General features: G+C 43.4%; 1 protein-coding gene across 4 annotated transcripts in view; it reads left to right on the forward strand.

Moving 5' to 3' along the window:
- The window catches only part of NFKB1 (nuclear factor kappa B subunit 1), a 272410-nt gene that overhangs the window by 139952 nt on the left and 106503 nt on the right, over positions 1-25955 (forward strand). For all 4 annotated transcript variants that reach the window (XM_085636087.1, XM_085636099.1, XM_085636094.1 and 1 more), the window contains 3 exons: positions 18502-18665; positions 23651-23809; positions 25330-25434. In XM_085636087.1, the coding sequence (XP_085492213.1) occupies positions 18502-18665; positions 23651-23809; positions 25330-25434 (428 nt within the window). The remainder of the gene's footprint in view (positions 1-18501; positions 18666-23650; positions 23810-25329; positions 25435-25955) is intronic.

Consider the following 25955-nt stretch of genomic DNA (forward strand, 5'->3'; position numbering starts at 1 on the left):
ATGATGAATGCAAACTCGTGCTGCCCTGGGGGCAGCACATTCAGTGAAATACAGCCCAATTGCACTTTAAAGAGGGTTAGTGAGTGACTGCACTCCACTGCAGGTATGTCTTGGGGGTCCATGGAACACCCTTTCTTCCCTCTTGGGCTGGCTTAAGGGGGTGCACTGGCAGTGTGCCTCCTTGGTGTGACTCGCTGACCATGCGCCTCCTAAGGGCCTGTTTGCCCACGTCCATAATACAGCATGGGTTCAGAGACAAAGTTATTCCCTCATTTGCATGAGGCCACTCCCCCATGCAAATGAGAGAATGCTATCTGAAGATAGCTCCAGCACTTCCTGTGCGCCACCACTATCAGTATTACAAAAGCTTCTGCGGCCCCTTCTATAATACCATACTGCCCCAGGTTGCACAAAGTGTGCGCACGTGCCATTGCACCTCCAGGGCACTTTGTATAATACGGCCCCTGGTGAAGTCATTTCACAAGTGATTAATGAGCACCTGAAATAGTTCTACTTCTCATACTCATAAATGCCTTGGTGAATTTGCCCAATATTCATTAAATAAACCATTAATGACTGTTTCTGTGTTTTTTTTTTTTAATGAGTACTCATTTGCGATCATGAAAACTATTTTTCATCCTGTTCCAAACAGTGTGCAAATTCACAAAGGCGCTTATGAGTACTTTAATAGTCCTAACAATGAGCACTTCATCAAGTACTCATAAATGCCTTTGTGAATTGGCTAAGTAGTAGTGTTTTATTTTTCAAAACCCTTGCAAGCTGAATCTACTGATCAAAAACAAGTTTTGACTCTTGCAATGCTTAGTTAGGTAATTGTGGTTTCCTAATTTCCAAGACAAACATACATCAAATATGTTTTACATGAGAGTCTGTGCATGATCTGTGGGGACTACACAATCAGAATAGGAGTTTGACAAATTAAGCCTGTTTCTGTGTTTTGTTGTTATTCCTTTCCTGTTCTTAGGCCAATGGTAAATGTAGCAATTTGTGGAAAGGAATACTGTATCGTGACAGCGCAGTTTGCTCGTTCACCAGGTATATATATATATTATATTTTTTTTTTACAGAGTTTTATATAGCACGAACTTGCCCGAATCGGGTATCAGAGCGCTTTGCATAGCACCAGTTGCATTACATGAGGACACATTCATTCATTTTTATTAGGCACGGGGAGATTAAGTGATCTGCCCAGAATCACAGGATGTTCAGCATCATTGCCGAGACTAGAACCCAGTTCCCCAGTTTCGAGGACGACCGCCCTAGCCGTTAGGCAAACTCCTCTCCCCTAATTATATATTTTGACATGGCGAAGGTACTGGCAGAGGGGAACTGTAGTGACATCATTTAAAGGCATAGGCAGGATACTCAGTTTTCTGAGTTAAACCCCTGGCCCCCAGCTGCAGCATTCCTTGTGCTGTTGCTACATTGGACGCTCAGATAGGGGGGGGGGGCACAGAGCATGTGCATAGTTGATCAGCTTCTCCCTAGATTTCATCTGCCCGTCCCGCCCTTCAGTGTTTGCATGCATGGGTGTCTTCCTGCCCTAGAGTACTTATTTGAGTTAGTAGCATTTCTAACCGAATCATTGCGCATAGCAACATCTTGCGGTACATAAGAACACCATGACTTTGGAGGAATACCTTTAGAAGTGGTGATAAAGCTTGGGTAGTGGAAAATTAGACGGCTACAATGAAATAACAAGCTTGGAATTTATATAGTTAACATGTATCCATTGTGTCGTCTTTTGAATCAGCCTGCATTACTGCAACTTCCTTTAACACTTTATCTCATCTGTGTTAACGGCACAATATTTTTATTACCTTTTTGGCAAGCATATGTAAAATAAATGAAATAAACAAAAACAAGTAAAAAAGAGAGACTACTGTGGCATAAACTTGGCAGACATGCATGCAATAATTAAAAATGTAGTCGTTTACAGACCCAGCACTGCTGCCAATGACGTGCACTACTATTTAGTTGTTGACTGTAGGATTAAGATAATCGAATTCTAATTTCCAGTTCCTCATGATTGCATTGTGTGATCTTGTGTACCAGATCACCTCCCAGAACATGTAGGAGAATGTAGAAACAGTTAACCACTCTGCCTAAAAACAAGTGAATATTCACAAAAGTAAGTCCAAAGGAGGTGTTAAGTGAAAATTATTTTGACTGGATGCAAGTTTCTTATGGAAGCAAAATGTGCAAACACACGTTTCCTGAGCTCCTAAATAACAAGTGTGAAAATAGTTGTGGAATGACCAATCTTGTGGCTGTCGGAATCCAATCACAGTTCCTGTTCCTGGCCCTGCACAGAGCGCCAAACTAAGTTAGATTGATCAGAGGTCAACGTTTCCCACCATTTTTCAAACTGGCGCATGATACCTTTTCCGAAGAAAAAATGCACCCAAGGCCCTATTTTGTATCACCTGTAGTATGTACCTGGCAATATCTACCCCATCTTCAGCAGAGCATACAGAAGGCATGTGGACAGCGAAGATGTCCTCTTACGCAATGAAATGATGACTGTCTTTTAAGAGTGTCCTCAGCAAGTGTGGGGCCTGAGGCAGCCGCGGCCCTTGCAGGTAAGAGCGTTGGAGCAGTGGGGCCGGGTGGGGCAAGGGGGTGGGATTTTGACAGATGACGAGGGAAAAATTATTAATTATTTAATTTTCCCTGGTGGTCGTCTGTCGAATCTCCCCTAACCTGACCCCACCGCTCTTATCTGCATGGGCCGCAGCTGACCTGAGGTGGTAAATAGAAACCATAGCGTGCAATTCAAGGATGATATTAAACAGATTAGGGTTATGCTGGACCAAAGTAACTGACCAAAGCCACGGAGATGTGTAAAACAAGCTACCAGTGCAGGGAGATTTGCCTGCACCCACGGAACTCATGCCTGTCTTTTCACAAACAACTGAGCACGCCAGAAATCATTAGAGGGAGATAAAAAAGAAGAGGAAACGAAAAAAGAAATATTAAGAAACTAAAATAAAGAGAAGATGTAAAAAAGTGTCATTCAAGTAATTAATATAGTCAGTGTTGAAGATGTTTCTAGTCAGTATAATAATTGTATGGTATCATGGATTAGCGTATCCAAATGTTCATGTCTTCTCTATAAATGGTTAATAGTTCCTTGTTCTCAAATAAAAGTTCTCCTTTATGAATGTTAAATGTAATTCGGAAAGTCTAAGGCTCAACAACTGTATTTCAGACAATTGTATAAATATCCACCAGTCTTAAAACTTAGCTATTAAATTAAGTTTGAAAATAGTTATATATGTAGCAGTAGACCAAATAAGCATGGTCAAAGCTGTTACTCTTTAGTGAATTCTGGAGAGACAATATGGATACCAGGCAGCTAAATCCACGTTTCAATATTGTCTGAATGTTCTCAACGGGATTTATCCAGAAAGCATGCACTCACTGGTGGAGAAAGGGGAAGTGGACGAGAGAGGACAAAGAACACTGGATTCCGCTATCGTTTGTAGGGAATGGCTTGAGATATCACTCTAGGCTCCCACACTTCTCACTGGAACTTCCTACTTGCAAAAGGCTTAATCAGCTACAGACTAGACCACAGGTTTTCAAACTTTTCATGCTGGTGACACACTTTTTTGACATTCCTGCTTTAGTGACACGGTAATGCGAGCGAGCGTAGCGAGTGAGCCGGAATCACCACAGAGGTGTTCGGGGGGGTTTAAAAAATAGTGGGCAAATGGTGCATTTTCAATCAAATTGGAGAAAGCAAGAAGGTTTAATAAAGCAATTGTGAATCTGTTTTTAACAAAGACAGTGACTGGCAAAACAGGGAGTAAGGTTAGGTTTGTGCCTGAAACAAGAATATAATCATGCACACATCGACACATGCCCCAGTGATTTACAGCACAAAAAGGGCACCCCCACAGCATATGGAGTGTTGGTTTTGGCAAACGTTTCTCCCTTCTTAAATACTAAAAAGAAACATGTGAATCAAATTAGAATAATTCCCAGTTAAAAAAAACAAGGCAGTACATTAGATCAACTGTCGGTTGGGTTGTGGAGTTTTGTTTCGCCACGTTATCAAAAGAAAACCTATTTCCTGTATTGGGCCAAATATTAAGTTGCTGGTGAGCTATTATATAATAATCAACTTTAAGCATGTTGGCCTTGTTTGTCATATTCTGTCTTTTTTTTTTTAGGTCCCGTCTAGGCTGCGCATGTGCTGTCTCGAACAGCATGTTTTCAATCTGTGGGCTTCAGCCCGCCCATTGCCTTACCACTTGTTTGCTCCATCGTGCTCTCATATCCGTCGTTCCCGTTAGTCCATAGCATAAAAGCGTCATGCTTCTTCCTGTGTTTGACCCTCCCCCTGAACATGGACCAAGTGCTTGCGTCCTTCCACTACTCCCGTTATAGGAGCTACTATTTTCTTTGTCTTTGAGCACTCCACACGAGTGCTGGTGTTTTCACTCACTCCATCTCCTCCCGCCCGCCCCAACCCTGTTGATTCGTTTTCTTTGTAGATCGGCTTTATTATTCACCTCACTCACCGAGCCAGCAAAATGATAAGTGATGTGTACTTACCCCTTTGAGCTCATCCACTTACGCACAGATCAAGAAAATAAATGGCCTTCCTGCTAGTTAGGAGCTTGGGCCTCAGTTTTCTAAATGCACCTGTTTTAACTAGCATATTAATAATTTCCTAAACACCGCTTCATGGTTCGTTGTAAAGGAAATGTACTATGTACCTATCTACTAACTTACACTGCAAAGATCTCTTGCCCTCGCTTTTCAGTATTAGGGCACACAGGTGAACTTCATCATTACTAAAATGAGCAATAGCTGCTACATAGCGTCAAGAGATGCACATGCATCTCTTGGCACTATGTAGTAGACCGGGCACAAGTTGAGGGTAGACTGAGTCTATCCACTCTTTTCACAGGGTGATCGCAGTCTACCCTGCTATGAGATTGGGCCCCACAGAAATATGGTAAACTTGTCTTGGTGCAATTTTTAGACACCGGGACACATTCAACAGTGCCTGCACATTGTTTGCTTTTGTTCCAAGCAGCAATGTACAGACGGGGAAGGGGCTTATCAGATTCCAGCTGGGCCTATAACAAAGGTCGAAGTTAAGGGGCCATCAGGTCTCCTTTTCTTGGAGTATCCAGGCTGGGAGCTATCAGGAGCCTCACATCTAAATGAAATGGAGGAGAAACAAAGGCACATAGCTTATCACATCACATCACACAAGAGGCAGGCATGCTTTTGACTTTGTTCAGTCCTTTTATATAAGAGATATGCATGTGTGTAGGAATGTCAGATTTGTTAGTCTGTCCCAGTATTTACACAAACAATTTAAATGCCACTATTTTGTTTTGTTTCTTTTACAGCGCTATAGTGCTACTAATCCCATTGTAGTGTCAGAGTGCTTTATACATACACATTATACATTGACAATAAATGATGTGTGTAAATCAAGGGAGTGTTACATAAGATGGGGAGAGTTACAAGGTGTAGGAGCCACATGTCCTTCTTGGCTCACTGTGCTATATTAGAAGAATTACAATGTATGAACTGCAAGTAACAAAAGGATCTCTGTGTTCAAAGCGCTAACTCACTTGCCCATTTACATACAATAAAAATCTGTCATCTGCGCGTTACATAATGTGCTTTCCAGGAGACCTATTAACCCTCAATGCTACTTTGATCCAAAACTGGGACTAGACAAAACACAAACCTCTCCAGCAAATAGTTATTTTACCATTATTATTATTCCCCGAGCTTTACTGAGCACACAAAGATCTCTGCCACAGGTGCCTTAACCCCATGATATTTTAAAATACAGACTTTGCAACCAGTTGAGTAGAACAGATTTACTGCCGCATTTCTCCTTGTTGCCAGTTTCTTTGTGGCAGGATTTAAAAAAATAAATACATGTTAAGGCCCTGATTTTGCATCGGGTTGCATAATTTTTTTGCACAACCCCGAAGCAAAATCTAATTTGTTAAATATTGTAATGAGCTCAAATGTACTTACGATAGACCTGCTAAACAAACATATAACTTTCATGTTTGGTTTCTTGTGCTACTGGCAGTGACTAATATTGATTTTTAGTTTTTGTTTTCAGCTGCAGTCATTAAAGCTGTGAGATAATTGAGAGGATTTGTTAAATAATTGATAGTTGTCATTTTGCTTTGTCGGGTTATTACCTGGTAAAAGTAATACAGTTGTTCAACTCATCGTTCAGTGGGAAAAGCCTGTTGTTTAGTTCAGCTTTTTGTAAACAGCAGTGTGCAGGGGTGAGAGTATTGCCTGAAACAGCTTGAAGCAGTAACTGCTAAAGAGCAGTGAACATGTTGCATTAGCCATGCGTTAGGGATTGTTTAATGACATGTCTTAACCAAAAGGGTTGGGGTGTTGGGTGTGTGTGAGTGAGAGAGGGACATGGAATAAGGTAGAAAAGGGCTGGTAAAAATGGCCCCATGGCCTGCGACCTCTTGTTTAAGTATCCTGATCAGGCCCGGCTCCAGGAATTTTTATTTGGGTGGGCCAAGGGTGCATTTGGGTGGGCCAAGGGTGCATTTGGGGGGGCCACTGCGGGATCGATTTGTCGCATATATGTCTAGGCAGGCCTGCTTCAGTGCCCTCCTTTATCTCTTCTTAGTCTTACAAGGCCCAGTAAAACGCACTCTTTTCCAAATCTCTTTCTAAATATTATCACTCTCAAAAAGTGTTTTTTCTATGAAATGTTCCTTTGATGGGAAAAGGAGGTTTCTGAGGTGGTAGTATCAGGCAACTGACACTACTCGGGCTCCCTCTGAGCGAGCCTTCAGGGAGAATCCCTCTTCATTACTACCTCCACCTGACCCCGGACTCTGCAACGCACTCCCTTACAGGCTTGATTATCCACTACTCCTCTCCAGTGCACCTTATCTCACAGCTGACCTTGGGCCCTAGCCCCATATCAGGCACCATCGGGCTCCACTTTCATTTTTCCCGGTAAAAACAATAGTAAAATCACCTTCAAACTTAAAACATTGAATAAAGCAGTAAATATAATTAGCACGCACTTTAAAGTATGTTCCACAGTAGCCTGTATGACCAGACTGCTAATTAAACAAAAACAGAAAGGCCATGACAGGGCCGGGTTTAGCGCTGATGCGAAAGTCTTTTTTGGCGCCACACTAATAACCTCTTTCTCCGTAAATACCTTTACTACCACCTTCCAACAGTTCCCCTCATCCCTCCATGGCCCCCCCATTGACCTCTTCCTCGGATTCCCTCACTGCCACACTCCACAAGTGCCCCTGATCTCCCCATAGCCCCTCCCCCTCGTGACCTCCTCCTCGGATTCCCTCACTGTCACCCTCCACCAGTGCCCCTCATCTCTCTGTAGCCCCTCCCCCTCATGACCTGCTCCTCAGACTCCCTCTCTACCACCCTCCACCAGTGCTCCTCGTCTCTCCCTAGCTCCCCCCCTCCACCCCATGACCTCTTCCTCGGATTCCCTCACTGCCGCCCTCCAACAGTGCCCCTCATTGCTCCATAGCCCCTCCCACCACCACCTCCTCCTCAGATTCCCTCGCTGCCACCCTCCAACAGTGCCCCTCATCTTTACGTAGACCCTCTCTCATATGCATTTCATTTGTTGTATAGCGCTACTCATGTCAGTGTAGTGTGTCAGTACTTTACACCACGCACACATTATACAGAGACAATGAGTCATACAAGTATGTAAATCAGTCTACAGGGAATGTCACATAAGCCAATGAGGATGACAAGGTGTATGAATCACGTCATACATGCTGGTGGGCAATATATTTTAAGAGGGTTTGGTGTGGGGAAACAACTTTAGGATTTAAAGAGTATTACATGGGGGTCAGCTTTACTGATAAAAATGTATATCTGCCCAAACATACTCATTTCAGCAACATTAGAATAATGAAAGACTGAGGAAGTTCTAACTATATCACAAAACAAAAATAAGCGAAGTTCTAACTACACCATTCATGTTTGTATGCAGCTCTTTGGTGACAGTTCATTGGTCACTGTCCTATGTTAGGATTGTAACTTCTGAACTGCAAGTAGCACAAGGATCTCTGTGACAAAGGCAGTAACCCACTGAGCTTCCACATAAAATACAGTTGATCTGCATTTAAAAACTACGGACAGACAAACGATTGCCCTCCAGCAGGATCATTAATCACCAGCGTTATCTGGGCATGTTGTGTTGTCTTATTTTATCCTGCATCGGTCATGATAATGATAAAAAAATTGTTTAAATGAAGCACGCACAAAGTATGTGTCCTGCTGGTCCTGTGCACATTTTAAATCGAAAAACAAATAGTGACAAATTCTCCTACCTACTTTATTAGTCAAACTGTGTCACAGCCTGGTGTGATAAACTGCTGCAGGGGTCGGGAAAGGTGACAGGAATAAACAAACTTCTTTTCTCCTGCACTGCATAGAAAAGGAAATATCCACGCAGCAGGACAGTCGGCAAAGGTTACCGGTGACAAACAAAGGATTTGTCCCTTTCGCCATGTGGAGATGGAGGGGTGAAAAAAAAAAACAAAGCCTCGTTAATGGTCTTGTAAAGACCTGTGAAGTACCCGGGTGCGGCTGCGATAATCTCAAAGCTGTCTGTGTGTGTGGGAAGCTGTCTCAGCCTGGGCGCGCGCACACACAGACAGCTCTTTGAGCTCAATTCCGTTGCGCCCCTGCCTTCAAGCCCTCACTGCGAGGGCCAAGGCTCCTGTTGCGCGACACACCCACGAAGGTCAGGCGACACAGTAACGTGTCGCGACACATACTTTGGAAAGCTCTGGACTAGACTGTATTACACAGAATAGAATTATGTTGTACGCGCTTAATGCCCTGAAGAGATGGTGCCTAATGTTGTATGGCAATCCTTGGTTTACTCCAGGGGTTTTCCTGCTGATTTAAACATGTATTTCAATTTACAGTACTTCATAAGATTATACATTACTTCGTAATTTTTTAGAAATCAGAACTTTGAATACCGCATTATTTACAATCTGAATATGCACAAAGTAACCCCTTTGAAACCTGCAAAATAAAAAAAATTCTACAGAAATATGGTCGTTAGCCTCGTGGTCACACAAAGTGATTTTGTCTCAATTTAGCACTCAATACATAGGGCCTCATGTAGGTAAATAAATATTACCGTTTCTTAAATACCGAGCCGTACCGAATCGGTATTTAAGAATCGGTAAGTTACATGTAGGTAAAAATTCAGTAACAGTTACCGAATCGGTAACATTCGGTAATCATGAATCGGAAATCACCGAATCGGTAAATACCGAGGTGGTATTTACCGAATCGGTAAATACCGATTCGGTGTATGCGGAATCGGTAAATGAAATCACATGACTTGATGAAATAGCTAATCCTGTGCAACCACACCCCACCCAACCAGGAAGTGGCCACACCCAGGCAGGTGTACATAATCAGCCGACCCTGGAGAGGCTTGGAGTGCAGAGGAGAGGCAGGGAGCCAGTGCCTGTGCGAGCGGAACAAGAACATCATGTCCAGCCAGAGGACACAGAGAGATGGAGGGGAAAGGAGGAGGAAGCTGAAATTCAGCCCCAAGGAACTCCAGGTGCTGGTGGAGGAGGTGGTGAAGCAGCACCAGAAGCTGTTTGGAAGGCAATCCCTGCAAGTGCCTGAGGCTGAAAAGCGCAACATTTGGCTGGCCATCCAGGCGCAGGTGAATGCTGTGGGAGTGACCCACAGGGACATAGAGGTCCTTAAAAAGCGCTGGTATGACCTGAGGATTGTAACCAAGAGGAAGATGGGCGACATCCAGAAGGAGGCCAGCCAGACTGGAGGTGGAACCAACAGGGCACCTGCCCTCACCGAACTTGAGGAGCTGGTGGGGGCCACAATCGAGCATGAGAGCGTCGTGGGTCTTGGGGATGCTGACAGCTCTGCCAGAGCCGCCACACAACAAGGTAAGACGAAAGCACAGCAATGTAGCCCCCCCTACCCCTATCCCACATCCCCCATTGTGAAACGAGAATCCCACTCCAGTCCACATGTGTCAGTGCAGACAGGCAATGCATTCTGGGTGATGTAGTCAGGGAAACACCAACCATGAAGTAAATGGCACAGGGCAACAAGGCATGTCACACACATGAGGCACAAGGAGGCAGAGGACAAATTGGAATGTGAAATGATTTATTGTGACGCTTGCAATGCAGCCCTTCGGGGACACTGAGCCAATGTTGTATTTCTGTCCACAGATGTGACATCATGCAGGACAGGGCATGCTGCAGGAGAGAGGGCACACCGGCCACAAATATCACCTCTGGCCAGCACAAGTTCAGCCCAGGGAGCAGGGCCACTGGCAGCCGCACCACCAACACAGGCAGCCTCGCCTCACCCAGAGGCAGCATCACCTCACCCAGAGCCAGCATCACCTCACCCAGAGCCAGCATCGCCACTCATGTTTGAGTCACCGGCCACATCTCCGCTTGCAGGTGTGAGAATGAGGAGGCGTCCAGCAGCCAGGCTACGAGCCTTAGACACCTCGTCTGACGACAGCATGGGCCCTGAAGAACTCACCAGGCCCCAGGAAGGGAGCCATACCACTGTGCCCTACACCTCACAGGCAGCACAGACGGGAGCAAGAGGGCGCCGCAGGTCGCGTGTCCAGAGTCCACCAGCACCCATTGACAGCCATGGTGTCTTCTCGGGGCTCGAGGGCCAAATGTTGAAACAACAGCGCCTGCAAACAAAGGCAGTCATGTCAGTCCAGAGGCACATGCGGGTCATGAAAACTACATTAGTCAACATGGACAATAACATCAGCGCTATGGCAGCGGGCATTCGGGACATGTCCCAGTCAATCCAGCAATTGTGCAGCAAATTAGATGCTGACATAGAAGCACGGCGCCGGGAACGGCAGAGGAGGGACACTACCACCAGGGCACTCAACCGTTTGGCAACTGCCACTTCTCTACTCTGCCGGCGCTCTGTGTCGATGCAGGAGGGCCTGACACACTGCTGCAGCGACCTGTCTCGGGGGATGGTGCAGGTGACAAGTGCACTAGGGGTGCTATTAACTAGTCAGCCGTCGACAACTGCTGCAGGGGATGCTGCGGGGAGCATCGACACCAGCAGCAGGAGCAGCATCACACCCCCTGTTCCAGAAGGACGCAGGAGCAGCAGGCGGCTTGGGGTTGGCTCTAGTGAGGATGCACAAGCCGTGCCATCCACCACTGCAGCGCGTATGCGCAAACATTGATGCAGCCCTGCTTAGCCACTTCCCAATGGGTGACGTAACCCTGGACTCACTCCTTGTATATATGTTATATTGCCAGATTGGCTTGTTCCTGTGTTCATGGCGTGGTGCCGCATTAAAACTACGTCATGACTTATCACAACTGGCTGTGTCCCCTTACTTACTCAGAAATAGTTGCATGTGATCTCTGCCCGTCTCTCTCTCCCATCTATTGCAGTTGGCACTCTAGCTGCGTTGCACTCTGGCTGGCCTGACTCATCCTCGTTGTCCTCAAAATATGTTAGTTCCACATCTGTACCTTTTTTCGTGGCAAGGTTGTGCAGCATTGCACAAGTGGCAATGATCTTGCAGCAGTGGATGGGTGTGTACTGGCGTGCGCCTCCGCTCTTGTGGAGGCAGCGGAACCTGCTCTTCAGTAGTCCAAACGTGCGCTCCACCACATTGCGTGTTGTTTTATGTGCCACGTTGTATCGTCTCTCACTCTGGGTTGATGGGTGTGGGAAGGGAGTGAGGATGAATGACCGGCAGGCATATGCACTGTCGCCTAGGTGAGAGGAAGGGAAACATCAGTCACATGCCTCTATACACTATGATTTGCAGGTTTCAAGGGGCGTCACTGTTACTTACCTAGCAGGTATCCCTCTCCAAATTCACCGGCACTCAGTCGTGTGTAGATCCCACTGTTCTGGAAGATGTAAGAGTCGTGGGTGCTCACAGGAAACTTCGCAACAATATCAGTGATGATGTTCCCTGCATCACAGATCACCTGCACATTGATGGAGTGGGTGGACTTTCTGTTCCTGTAGATGTGCTCAGTGTCAGATGGTGGGCAGATTGGGATGTGTGTGCCATCAATACAGCCAATGACATGGGGGAACTGTGCCATGTGATAAAAGTCTGTTTTGGTTTTCTGCAGTGCAGCCTGTGTGTTTGGGAAGCTGATGTAGTGGTGCATTCTCTGCATCATGGCATCCAGGAACTTCCTGAAGAAACGGGACAGGCAACTCTGGGATACACCACCCACCGCAGCTATCACCACCTGATAACTGCCGGATGCCAGTAGATGTAGGCTGCAGAGCACCTGCACATGTGGTGGTATGGCGTGCGCCCTTCTTATTGGCTGGTCCAGGAGTGGGTGCAGGTCCCTTATCAGGTCCATGATGGTTTCGGGGTGTAGCCTGTACCTCTCATGTATCTCTGCATCAGTCAGCTGGAAGAGTGTGATGCGCTGTCTGTAGATGCGTTCCTCCCGTCTCCAAATCCTCAGACCTGCTGCCTGTAGACGTAGGCGCCTTGCAATGACATACAGAGCGGCCATGTTGTCCACGCTGTTGCATTTTGGGATTGCTTATATGCACTGTTGATGGTTACCACCTGCTTTCAATCCGTGTTAATTACCGACTCTTATTTACCGATTTTCATGGATTTCTTAATTACCGAGTGTTCCTACATGTCATTTTCAGTTTTACCACTTCATATTTACCACTTCATGTTTACCGATTCGTTAAATATGTATTCGGTAAATATGAATCGGTATTTTAGGATTCGGTAAATATGATTCGGTATTTACCGCCTCATATTTACCGAAAAGTGGTTTTTGGACTCCTACATCTCACTTGTCTGACTACCGGTCGGTAATGGCATATTTACCGACAATCGGCCGTTACTGACCGGTATTTGGCTACCTACATGAGGCCCATAGTGTTTCGGAATATGGATTCCTCGCTGCACATCGGCTCCTTAAAGGCAGAGGTAGGGTTCCAAGACAATACCCCACCTGAAGAAATGCATAACCCGAGACAATAAATCTAAATAATTCATAGAAACAAATTAACCATGCGTCTCTCGCCTTTTTGTGTCAAATAAACAAAGAGGTTACATTTTATAATCATTTTTAAAAGACAGCAGTTTCATGTGTGCTACATGTTGCTGAGAGGTAGATGGGCATAAGCTCAGAAGGGATGCTCTTGTAGCTAGAGGTCCAATTGCAATTCGGGCTAGCCATGGCGAATAGAATTGTTAAAATCCCCTGATATGATATTCTAGTGTTGAAACTCAGTAGGGCTAATGAGAGTACCCTTGCCATCTTTAATGTGTATGCTAGGGGTCAGAGGGGAGGACTCAGCTCAGAGACTATAACATCTCTGGACTCACAATTAGAAAATCTTCCCATTCACATTATTCCTATTGTAGCAGGGGATTTCAACACCACATTTGAACCATTGGGTAACGAGGTACAGGACCTATCATCAGAGCAAGACCTTAGATGGGGAATTCCAAGGCTTGACTTACCCCCCGTTAAAAGATGGTCAAATGCTGCAATCCAACTTAAGGCGCTGTGTCTTGAAAGAGGCCTTAGGGCTGCAAATGGGCGTACCAGATCAGATCTGAAAGGAGAAATTACTTTTGATAATGGGCGCTTCACTAGCCGTATCGACTACATATCGATTGATCTTAGGATATGGCATAGACTTGATGACATGAAGGTAACATGGCGGCTCGAAAGTGATCACAACCCTCTATGTATTGATTTGTGGGTAACTATCAGGAAGGGAACAGAAACTGAGGGAACTATTATCTCGGATTTAGTGATCGCAAATGATAAACGCCATGTAAAATGGAACAAAATAGTTGAACATCCAGAAAAGTTGGAAGCCCTTAAAGCTGTAGTAGTCAAGAGTACCAACTTCCTTATGTCAAGAGTCAATAGTGATGATTTCCCACAAATTGTGCTAGAAGCCCATACTAGTCTATTTGATAACTTGAAAACTTATTTCTTAAAGGATGTTAAGCCAGGGAGACAGGCTCTGAAAACTAATGATGCTAGCTGGTTTAATACTTCATGTAGAGTGGCTCGCCAGAAGCTGAGTGAAGCTCTAAGATCAAGAGACCAATCGGGGGTTAGGAGTGCAAGGGATCATTATAGGGATGTGCAAAAAAAAAGCTAAAAAAGCCTGGGACGAATTATGGTGGTAGGACTTAAGAAGTGCCTGTGCAGCAAAGGATTCGAGAACTTTTTGGAGCATTGTCAACTGGGACAGGGGTGGTCGTCCGGAGCCCCCCCAGAATAATGTTCCCCAGGCACAATGGGTTGAATTTTTTGGACCTCAGTACGCTAGTAGAGCAACCAGTGAAGAGGTTTTACCACCACATCTTGAAAAATTCTATTCTGGTACAGTGTTTTGTATTAAGGATGTTGAGATAGCACTTGACTGCGTGGCAAGGGGAAGAGCTCCAGGTATGGATGGAATTCCGGCCGACATATTTTTAAGTGATAAGCCAACTTGGTGTCAATATATAGCCCTTCTTGCTAATGCAGTGGCTAATGGAGCTCCAGTGCCTCCATCTTGGAAAGGTGCTGAGATAATTCCTGTTTTTAAGAAAGGAGACAAATCCCTCCCCAGTAACTACATGCCCATAAGTCTTATCGACTCAATACAAAAGGTTATGGGTCGTTTAGTTCTAGGAAAAGTACAGACCTGGGTAGACGATGCTAACATTCTGTCCCCATTCCAAGCGGGGTTTCGTTCCTGTACCAGTACTACAGACCAAATTTTTCGGTTTATAACCATTTACTGGAGGAACGTGCTCCTGAATGAGGGCTCACTCTACGCTGTTTTTGTAGACCTTAAATCAGCGTTTGATTTGGTCCCTCGGAGGAAATTGTGGGGTGTGCTTGGTGACCTGGGGATGGCTCCGGAACTGTTAACACTTCTCGCCCGCTTACATGAGGGCAATTTTGCAAAAGTTAGGTGGGGGGCACAAGGGGAGGCTACCGACTCCTTCCCTGTTGGGCGGGGTGTCCGACAGGGGTGTGTGTTGGCTCATACCCTGTTCTCCTTATACATCAACGGGGTAGTTGAGTATCTCTCGGCGGCCCCCACCGATGCTCCCCTTCTGGCCGGCAACCATGTCCCTGTCCTCATGTTTGCGGACGATACTTTGCTCATCTCCAGGACTCCGAGCGGTCTCCAAAAGGCCATCAATGCATTTGTAGAATTTTGTACTTTAAGAGGGCTGGAAATAAATACCTCAAAAACCAAGTTTATGGCTTTTAATCAGCACAAATCTTTTAGAGGCAGTATTTTATTAAATAATGAGCCCCTAGAACAGGTGAGTGCGTTTACGTACCTGGGTATTTCTCTTCAAAAGGACATGGGCTGGAACCACCACTTGGATCTTACAGCTCTTAAACTACATCAGCATATAGGGTGCTTAACCAAGAAATTTAAATCCTCTTTTACCAAACCAGTCACTCATGCATTAGAAATTTATAATGCTAAAGCAGTGAGCTCGGCCCTTTATGGAGCTGAGCTCTGGGGATTTAACGATATAAAACAGCTAGCAAGATTAGAAAATAAATTGCTGCGTAATCTTGCAAGTGTCCCCCAAAGCACTCCTACGATCCCGCTCCATTTAAGATTTAGGGAGAAAAAATATAGCGGACCTAGCAAAGCTTCGGCCACTCCTCTACTGGAGGCGTCTATGGGTCATTCCAGAACTTGTGCAATACACTTTGGGTTTTAAGGATGTGATCTTGCGGGACTGCTTCCATAGAATAGGTTGGCTAAAAGAGATTAGGTCCCTACTCATTAAATTGGATTTAGAGATACTTTGGGACAATCCCGAGACGGCAGTCTTTCCATCAAAGGTGCAATTGAAGCAGAAATACTGGGAAATGGTTTATGCATCTGTAGGTCACTCCAGCATTCCAACTAGCCTCGCAGGTCGCTTTTTGGATTTTAAATCGTGGCCAGTGTGTGAGGCCTATTGGGATCTGATCGAGAGGCCCATTGACCGAAAACTTTATTTCCAGTTCAGGATAGGTAGCTTGCCTATCAAGTCCTATACCTGTAAATGGGCCTCTAGAACTGATGATAAATGCCACTACTGTTTGACAATGGCAGAGACCATTCCCCATGTTCTCTTTGTCTGTCCGCTATATGTGGCCCCACGGCGGAGATGGCTGAGGCCGATCTGTAGCCTGTTGGGCGTTCGGAGTTGTGTTGTTGCACTGAGAATTTTAGGGTCTGACTGTAGGCCTAGCATAGCTATAGCAGTTGCCAAATTTCTGGGCTGGTTTTGGATTATACGCACTCGCACATTAAACAAAAATACTGCTGTTATCTTCTCCTAAGATTACTTTTTAATCAGGATCTGCTTATCGTGCTGTCTCTTCTCTTTTAATTGTTCTTAAAGGTTTTTAGACATTTGACAGTATATGGAATTTAATAATTTTTTATCTTGTAACTATATTGTATTATGTGTTATTTATTTGTGTGATATGTGTTGTATTGTTGTGCTTTTATGACAAACTGTCGAAATAAAGCTTTTGAATTTGAAATTGAAATTGATTTGTTTTCTTTTAGTCATTTGAGCAGAGTAACAAAATGCAATGCAAGCCATTTTATTATACTCTCCTGCATTTGTGACCAGGAAAGTCCAGTAAAATGCCTGCCGCTCCACAGATATGGATGCCAGCATCATAGGCTACAGCTGATTGCAACATTTTGAAGGCTTTAGGATTTGGAGCTCCAGAAGTAATCTTAAACTATCAGAAGTCCAGTTTCTTCCCATACATTTCTCCCTGAATGCCTGCCTGCACTCCCTGTGCCCAGAGTGCGATTCCTACAATGAGCATAAACCATGATTCGCAAAGATTGCTGTAACTTCCACTCACCAAATTATTGACTTCCATTTTATTGTTCTTGTTAGGAGAGCATCATTTAGACTTCCCAAAAACTTGTTGCTGGAAATCTAGGCTTAAGGGTTTTATGTCTGCATCTATGAAATTGTGGATGTGATGAAAGCCCGAAAGCTATTAGAGTGATGGCAGAGGTGGGAAATAACTTGTACATCAGACCACCTCACTGCATACAAATAAACAGACGCCGCTTATGCACATATAATTTAAGTTTGTTTTTATTTTACTTGGAGGTTTTTGAAAAAGAGGTTTTACAATCTGCTTTCTGCTTGTGTGGTGCTGTATATGGAGTGGCAGTTTGTGCATGTAACCTAACCCTCTAGCTAGCTGCACAGAATAACCCATGATTAGATTCACACGAACATATGGTTTTCCAGATTCTAACTCGTGTGTTGTTATTGTTTTCGGTGGCTTACTTTTGGGAAAGTATGAGTTTACAGGCACATGCATCAACCCTTTTTGCGAGCGCAAGCGGTGCGATTCGCAAAAATCAGCCGTTTGCGTCCGCAAAAAAGGCTTTTGCAATGCATCTCGGTTTAAGGCACTCGCAACTTAAGAATTCGCAATTTATTGCGATTTCTTAAATTGCGATTGCATTTAAGGAATCGCAATTTGCGATTCCTTAAATGCAATGCAAGACCCACTTTAAAATAGCGATTTTGCTATTTGGTGCCGCAAATTACCCATCAATTAAACTGGTCGTTAATGTGCAAAAACCTTGAAAAACTTGAATTTTTCAAAGTTTCATGTTGCGCACATGGGTGCACATCACAATTTTAGGGGTGCAACAGGATGTCCTTTTGACAGCCTTGCACACTTGAAATTGCATGCGCAATTTGCGAGTACTTATTGGTACTCGCAAATTGCGCATGCAATCTTCCATTCATTCCTATAGGAATGAATGGGGAGCCATTCCTTAATTGCGAATCGCAAGTTGCGAGTCGCAATTAAGGATTGTGTAGGAATTCCTACGATTCCTACATACATAGGCTTTTGCGAGTCCTCATTTGTGATTCTTTAATAATCCCAATTAAGAACAGGCAATATCCTACCTTGATGCATGTGCCCCGTAGTGATTTGTGTGAACCTTTGCGCTGGGGCATTCAGAGTGTGTTTGACAGAAATTATTAAGAATATAAAAATACAAAAGTGATGGGCTGAAACCTTGAATGAATCTCAGGCACTTGTAATCACTCAGGGTGCATCTCAAGTCCAGTACCCCAGAGACTAAATGCAATCTGCCCCCATGAATATCCGTAGACCCGGATTCTGTGATTCAGGATCTTTCATTCGAGGGCATCTCGTGCACTATTTTCACAGCTAGGTATTATTTAGAAGTTCGAAATATTTTGTGAATTGGTCCCAAAGATACTTTGAAGTAAATGACCTCTATTCCATCACGTTTCTGGTTAGTTCCTCGGTATGCATATGCTGGAAATGAAGAGTGTCAACTGTGATGAGCAGGATCATTTCATGGGCAGTCTGAAAAGCTCAGAACTACTCTTACCTCGTGTTTTTCTCTTTGCAGGTTTGCCAACTTGGGAATTCTTCATGTCACCAAAAAGAAAGTCTTTGACACGTTGGAATCAAGAATGATAGAAGCCTTCCGAAGGGGGTACAATGCGGGGCTCCTTATCCACCCTGACCTTGACTATATCCCCTCTGAAAATGGCGGAGAAAGACCATTAACAGGTTTGTTCAACAATAATCAGTGCATTGTTCTCCAGTTTTGTGGTACAGGGTAATGGCAGATTCTCTCTAATCTTCTCTACCTGGTTTACATCTTTTATGTTTAGCTTTAATGATTGCTGATTGCAGCATTTTTCAGGCAAAGACTCATTAAGATGAATACAAAGATGGACATTTAGATTTATTGGTTTAATAATTGGTAGAGTGAGAGTGGTAAACATGTACCGTGATTCAAGATTAAAGGTTGGTCGCTGCACAGCAACTATGTTCTATTTGCAGGTTTTATCAGTCACCCTGGTAAAAATAAAATTATTTTTTATAGAACTATTTTGAAGACACATATTCCCTTCCAAAGGCATTTTGTTGCGACTAATTGCTTTTGCTTGATGCCAGCAAGTCACGAGTTTCAAGGCAGCTCGTCTGATGGAAGATTACACCAGTTCTTTGCAAAGCGAAAGTTAAACACAGGTCAACTAAAGTTTGATAGCCCGAAAACCGAAAAAAGAAAATAATGTATTTTTTTTTTATCTGCTTTTTACAAAATTCAAAAAACATTCAATTTCTTCCGTAGCGGCAAAACACAAATAGTACATTATTTTTACTGCTCATTTATATTTAAGCATTCAGGTCTATTGTCTAAATTCAACCCTAAGGTATAATTTACATTTTAACGCTTCTCATGTAAACCAAGCAAGCACATTTTTATCAGCGGGTTGCACGTGCTTGCAGTTTTTATCCCATCTAGGCTGGCCATTTATTTCCTGAATGACATATGGATCATACATTGTTTCAGGCTTTACAGTACTAAAATTCCCATGTATCCTTATACAGGTGCGTTTGAAACAATTCTGCTAGTTCTTTATCTGTCATTTTTTTTCATAACCTCAGTACTACAGTGTATGTATAAAGCGTTGCCCTTACTTTTCCAGGGCTGTTATCATGTTTCATTATACAAATGATTTGAGGAATAATTTACCATGCCTTTTTATACCTCTCCTGCAGGAAATCTGTAGAAACATTAAGATCCCTTTCCAAGACATTAGATATTTGTGTTTCTTATTCACCCCTCTACGGTCCCATATTGTGCTGTTTAGTGCTAGAAATATGGGAATATCTAACATACCTGTATTTAATAGACAAGTACAAAGCAATAATATAGCTCACACAGTCCACAAATTCAAACACTTGACTTGAATTCCAAATTATAGTAAGACTGCCATAATCATTGAAAATTATGATTGCACCAAGAACCTAATCCAACAACAGTGCATTTTTTTGTCTCCTGTGATGTGGCACCGCACCATTTAAATAGAAGCAAGACAGGACATTTGCAACTTTATTGAAGGCACTTCCATTCACTCTTTACTATATAACAGAAGTTACAGATATGGATTCAGTTTTCTTCACCTCCGCTCCGACACATACATTGCTTTTCTGTTGTGAACAATTATTACGTTTTCTCACAATCTCCTTGTTCTTTTTTTTCATTCAACTTGCATCGATAAAGGTCTACCTCTGGGACAATGCATGGCCATGCATTGCCTTTGAAAGTATGTTGAAATGAAGAAATGTCTTAAGAAACATAATAAAGAACTCTGCTGCAAGTATAACTTTTGGTTACTTTTTTAAAGTAGACAAAACAAAAAGTACTTTACTCCCGCCATGGTGAGGGTACTTCACCCACCAGATTTAGAGATGTCTACCTGCCAGTGGACATCTCTTGCATTTCCAGGAGCTGCCGTCACGGTGGTTCCTGTAAATGTATTGAAAGATTGAGAGGCGGCTCTGTCTATATTACGGAGTTGTACGTCAAACTTTCAGCATTTGTTTCCCTTAAAAATAGAAATTCTAAAGTTGGGTTTTGTTTTTGAAAATAAAAAACCTTTTTATCCCATATCCTGGGAGTCATTTTTCAGTTTTCTCTATCCCTTACTGGCAGTGACGGACAGTGAAACCTGCTATTCGTCCGCCCACTCTAAATAGAGAGCGAAGACAAATGGCAAAGCGCACATGGCCATAATTCTATTGGGCCATCGGAGGTGTATGATGGCGGCAGAGGCAGAGTGGTCTCCGCCGTCGATATACTGAAGTTCTGCCTGACTCTAAATATGGCAGGTGGACCTTCAGTTTGGCAGAGAAGGTATTCTCTTGCTGTTGCGATGGAGTACCCTCTCCCCCAAACTCTAAATCGGGCCCTATGTCTGTAGTAGGCCACAACTAAACTGTATTTCCTGTTTTCCTAAGCAACTGTCTGTGACTTATGATCAGTGAGGTACTACTTTTTGGTTGTTATATATGTTTGCCCACCTTTAGCCAATAAACAATCAGTTGCAAGGGAGAGTCAACTGAGTAAGTCCAGCTGGACCTGGGTAACAGACACTGGATTAGTTAGGTAGCATTGCCCTCTGCCATAGGCATCATAGATGTATTTGCTTGTAAAAATAAGGGGGCTTGGAAACTGAAGTATTCGTTCACCCATCTAAATGATTTCTACAAGCAAAGCAAATGGATGTTATTGCCCCACTTTTCTCTCCAACTTAGAATTATTCCGACAAGAGAGAGGCTAAAGAAAGTGGACATGAATCCTACATCTATTGGACTGTGCATTGGTTCTTTCATCTGTCTGTACCTTTGTGTCTCTGTGATTGATAGTGTGTTGTCTGACTGTATGTATTGCTAACGACTGGCTTTGTGCCTGCATATGTTTGATTGTGCTCATGGATGTCTGTGTATTTGCTGGGTGCAGCTTATCAGTTGCTCTACATTTCTTGCTGCCTGTGTGGTTTGAAGTATGCAAGTATGTTTTTCTGTGTGTGCTTGAATGTTGAAAGGCATGTTTTTCTATCGATTTGTGTGCATTAACATGTAATCTGTTGATTTAGTGCTCTACATAAAAGCTACATCCGCTGGCTTTATCAACTCTTATTCTGGTCTCTTCCGGGCATCTTTCAGCTAAGTTAAGGTGACTAATGTAACTTCTGCATTTCTTGGTCAATGACAGTAAAGAATGTGTCAAGGCAAGTATATGTCTAAAACATCTGTGCCATTGACCGTGTAAATGTAGGTAATATAAGCAACTCAGGGACACTTATGTTGAGCCCTTGCCAGTCTCAGCAGTAGGAAGCCAGCTGCAAATACCCTTCCTGTTCTATTGTTAGATCTTGCTAGAAAACCTGTTGTTGATTTCATAATAAGATTACTACCTGGCACACAGCATCTGCTGACACTTTACTATCACCTTTATGCCTCCACTAGAGCCCACATCAATTCACTAGCAATTTTGGGTTACCATTGTGACCATGGAATACAGATGACAATTAACCTAATAAAGGGGTTCTCTCCCTATTTGTACTTCAGATTTGACCAACTACATCCGACAGAATACATTAGAAAGAACATTTCATAGATATCCAACACAATACAGACACAGCTTATAGCTCACTATCATGTCGCTCTCAACACCACTTGCCAACTAGACATACTGACAAAACACAAGACTCCATTAGTCAACACTCTACACACATCCCGCGTTGCTCAGATATGCAATGTAGTTGGCTATCAAGGGGTTCTCACCAGTACAGACTAACAATGCGTGTTGCACAAAACACTGAACTGATCAAATTAAACAGAACCAGGACCGGACTAGCCGTAGCGGGCACCAGGCGTTTCCCTGGTGGGCCTCCAGGGGGAGGCCTGTTTTGGGCCCCTGGGGGGCCGTTTTAGTTACCGGGGCGGTAATATCAGCCCCCTGTAACAAAATTGGCCAAAACCAGCCCTAGCAAACAGCTCAGCCGCACACCCCTCTGCGCCCCCAGGGGGACCGGCCGGGCGGTTTTGGTTCCCAGTTTAGCCAGAACTGCTCCCATGCCACCAGAAATTTTGACATGTGTTGCTTAGTCTTGAATGATAGTTCCGTCATGTTATGCACAAAGTAAAACAAAGCCCATACTATCCCTACTAGCTAGGCTAAAGATGTATGACTAACCTATAAATTACACAATCCATGAAGTCCTCCGACCTCATTGTCTAATAATATAGCCTTATAGCCCGCTGCCATGGGCTATACCGGTTGTTAAAGGCCCTGAACTCGAGTTATAGGCCTCAGCTGCAGGTATAGCCTGAGGCAGGAGGGCTATAAGGCTATTAGAACATTCTCTCCCTGAGGGTAGAATGTTTTAAATTAAAAAGGGAGAAATACAATGACAAACGTTGGAATACTTTAGCAGAAGGCTTATACCAGCCATTATAAGCTCTGAGCTACTGCATTGTCGTTAAACATTCCAGTTTTGTAATATAATCATTAATAAACCCTCAGTCCAGGGGTTTCAGCTCCTCTTCAAACTATTCAACAGGCCGGTTGATCTTTCATTTATGTTTTTTAACTACCAACTTCCCATTAAACAAATCATGACACATAGTTGTATGTATGGACCATGAAACAGACTACTTTAATTATGCCGCCATAGGAAGTTTAAGACACTGGACTCTGCATTTAAATTGACATGCTGGAATTAGTATTAGAGGACACCCAGACAACCAACAGTGATTCCAGGCCATACCAGTGGCCAAAGGTGAGCTAAACAGAAGGCAAAAACACAATATATATATTTTTATCTATACCTGTATATGGCTACACATTTCAGCGTATACACAGGTGTATCCTCATATAGTTTCACTAGTGATGACTACCCAACCTGGAAGATTGTTTTATGAGAGAAGTCTTTCCTGAGTTTGGTTTTTCTTTACTTCGATGCCACACCCTTGCAAATCGCCCAGCCTCCCTACAAATGAACTCTCTGTTTTTTCAATGGCAATCTATTGAGGACCTATTCTTCAAAATGAGGTAGAAACTACATATTGTGAAAGTATGAAGGCATAATGTTTGAGTAGCAAGGGCTACTTCATAGGAATATGTTACTCTTTTGGGACATAAAGGGATCGGTACATTTGTGTGTCTTGTAAACAGTGTGTGCATTGGTTTGTTGTAGATCAAGAAAGAGACTTTATCCGCCAGGCAGCGATTCAGCAAACAAAGGATATGGACCTCAGCGTGGTGCGGCTCATGTTCACGGCCTTTCTCCCAGACAGCAATGGCAGCTTCACTAGGAGATTGGAGCCCGTCATATCCGATACCATTTTTGACAGCAGTAAGTTGACATTGTCTAATTTTGGCTACAGTTTCTCCTGTTCTCCATTATCATCAAATGTCCTACTTCAAGGTTTGTTAGAAGAGGCCTAGACCACTCACAGCCTTAATCCTTTGTATTTCTCCTCAGCATGCTACCCTAAAGCAGTTTGAGTTTCTAAAATTTACATAAAAAGTATACACCCTTTTCCAAAAGGTTCATGTTTTCTCATCCCATAGAGTGGGATTAAAATGCACTAAAATAGTTTTTTTGTCAATACACCCTACTTCACCACTTCTGACATAGAAAATATATTCTCATTGGAGCAATAGCAACCCTGGGCCAGCTCATGTCACCAGTCACCTTCAAAATCAAATACGTAATCACAACTTGATTGGCCTCCACCCATGTTAAATTGAATTGATTCAGAGGGTATCAGAGTAAAGTCAAATCCCTGTACATTACCTTTGCTGACAAGTGCATATGAAAGCAAAGACTGAACCTTCATCATCGAGGAGCTTTCACAAAACTCCAGAACAAAGTTGTGGAAAGGATGAGATCAGGGTTGGGTATAAAAAATATCAGAGGTCTTCAATATATCTTGGTGTATGTAAAAGAGGATTAGTACGAAGTGAAGGGTGTGTGGCGCCATTAGTGTTGTGCCTACATCAACCTGTGCTTCCAATTAGGATGGCAGAGCAAGAAGCCAGTGATGCTACTTTTAAGTAGCTGCAGTTTTTTTTATGGCCAAGATTGGCGTGCATGCCACATTATACCCAAAGGACTCCACGTATGGGTCTTGATTACAAGGCTGGCAAGAAGGAAGACATTACTCACAAATCCCCCCCTCCCCCCTTGAATCCGACTTGAAGTACTCAAATAAACATACAGGGGGGTTTATATCCACGTGGTTAAAATGTTTGTGGTCCACCAAATCTAAAATGGAAATTTTTAGCCTAAATCTAAACATCGCGTGTCAGAATTGCAACAAAGCACATCACCCAGAGAGCACCATCCCTACTGTAAAACTATGTGGTAGCATCATAATTTGTGAAGACATTTCTCAGCAGCAGGGACTTGTGATGATAGGAACCTAAATGAATGGAGCAAAAGTGAGGAGAACGTTCTGTTTCAAAGCCCTGTCCTAAATTTAAAATAAGAATGGTCGAATACTGTCAAACTTAAAATTGGAAAGTGTACAGCACTATGCATCTGTATTTCTTTCTTTATTTCTTTAAATATACATTTCTGAAGCTCATAGATGGCAACAATGTGTTGTGCATGATACAAGAGAACATATCATACTAGATGTAACAAACACAGGCATACTGAAGAGTGAAACACCCTTGTTATAGTGAGGTTGTTTCTTCTTGTAGAGGTGTCCTCTGCTGAGGAATATCTTATGCGTCTCGGTGTTGAGCCAAATACACGGGGGAGGATGCTGCTTATTTGGATGGCAAGCTGGCACCGTTTATCCCTATATAGTTAATATATATGGTATGCCCTGATTGTGTCTTTTTCCTTTCGTTTAATCCTAATAGAAGCCCCCAATGCATCCAATCTGAAGATTGTAAGAATGGACAGAACAGCTGGATGTGTTACCGGAGGGGAGGAGGTCTACCTGCTGTGCGACAAGGTTCAAAAAGGTAAGACTTCCTGTTCATCTGTTGCATGGTCCTATGGTAAGAGCCACTATGCCGATATCTAATCCATCATTGAAGCAAAAACATCATCATATTTTTTTAAATTAGAAATTCCAGTTTGTTTTCTTTCCCCGAAATGACATGAAGATGAGAATGTTCTGCACTATATTTTATTTTGCAATTTCCTCCTCTAATTAATTCTCAATTTAAAATTGCAAAATTCCTGCATATGGTTGCCCCTGAAAGTGGATTACACAAAGGAAACTATTGATGCAACCATTTCCAAAACAAATTGGACAAAGACAAACAAAAAAGGATGACAACGTACACAGTGACAAACAACAGTTTGTCTACAGGTTGAGTAGTCTTGATTGAGCCATGGTATTTGATAGGCCTAGGTGAGTCGCCAAAAGACTTGTCCCCAGTAAGATTCCAAAAGCACAGTGAGGAACGCAGAGTAGGACTTGGAGTTAGAAGGGGCATATCTCGGGATGTGCAGTTCAAGCAGTGGTGTCAGGCGGGCT

This window comes from Triturus cristatus, chromosome 2_1 (genome assembly GCF_964204655.1).
Source record: "Triturus cristatus chromosome 2_1, aTriCri1.1, whole genome shotgun sequence".
Classification (NCBI taxonomy): domain Eukaryota; kingdom Metazoa; phylum Chordata; class Amphibia; order Caudata; family Salamandridae; genus Triturus; species Triturus cristatus.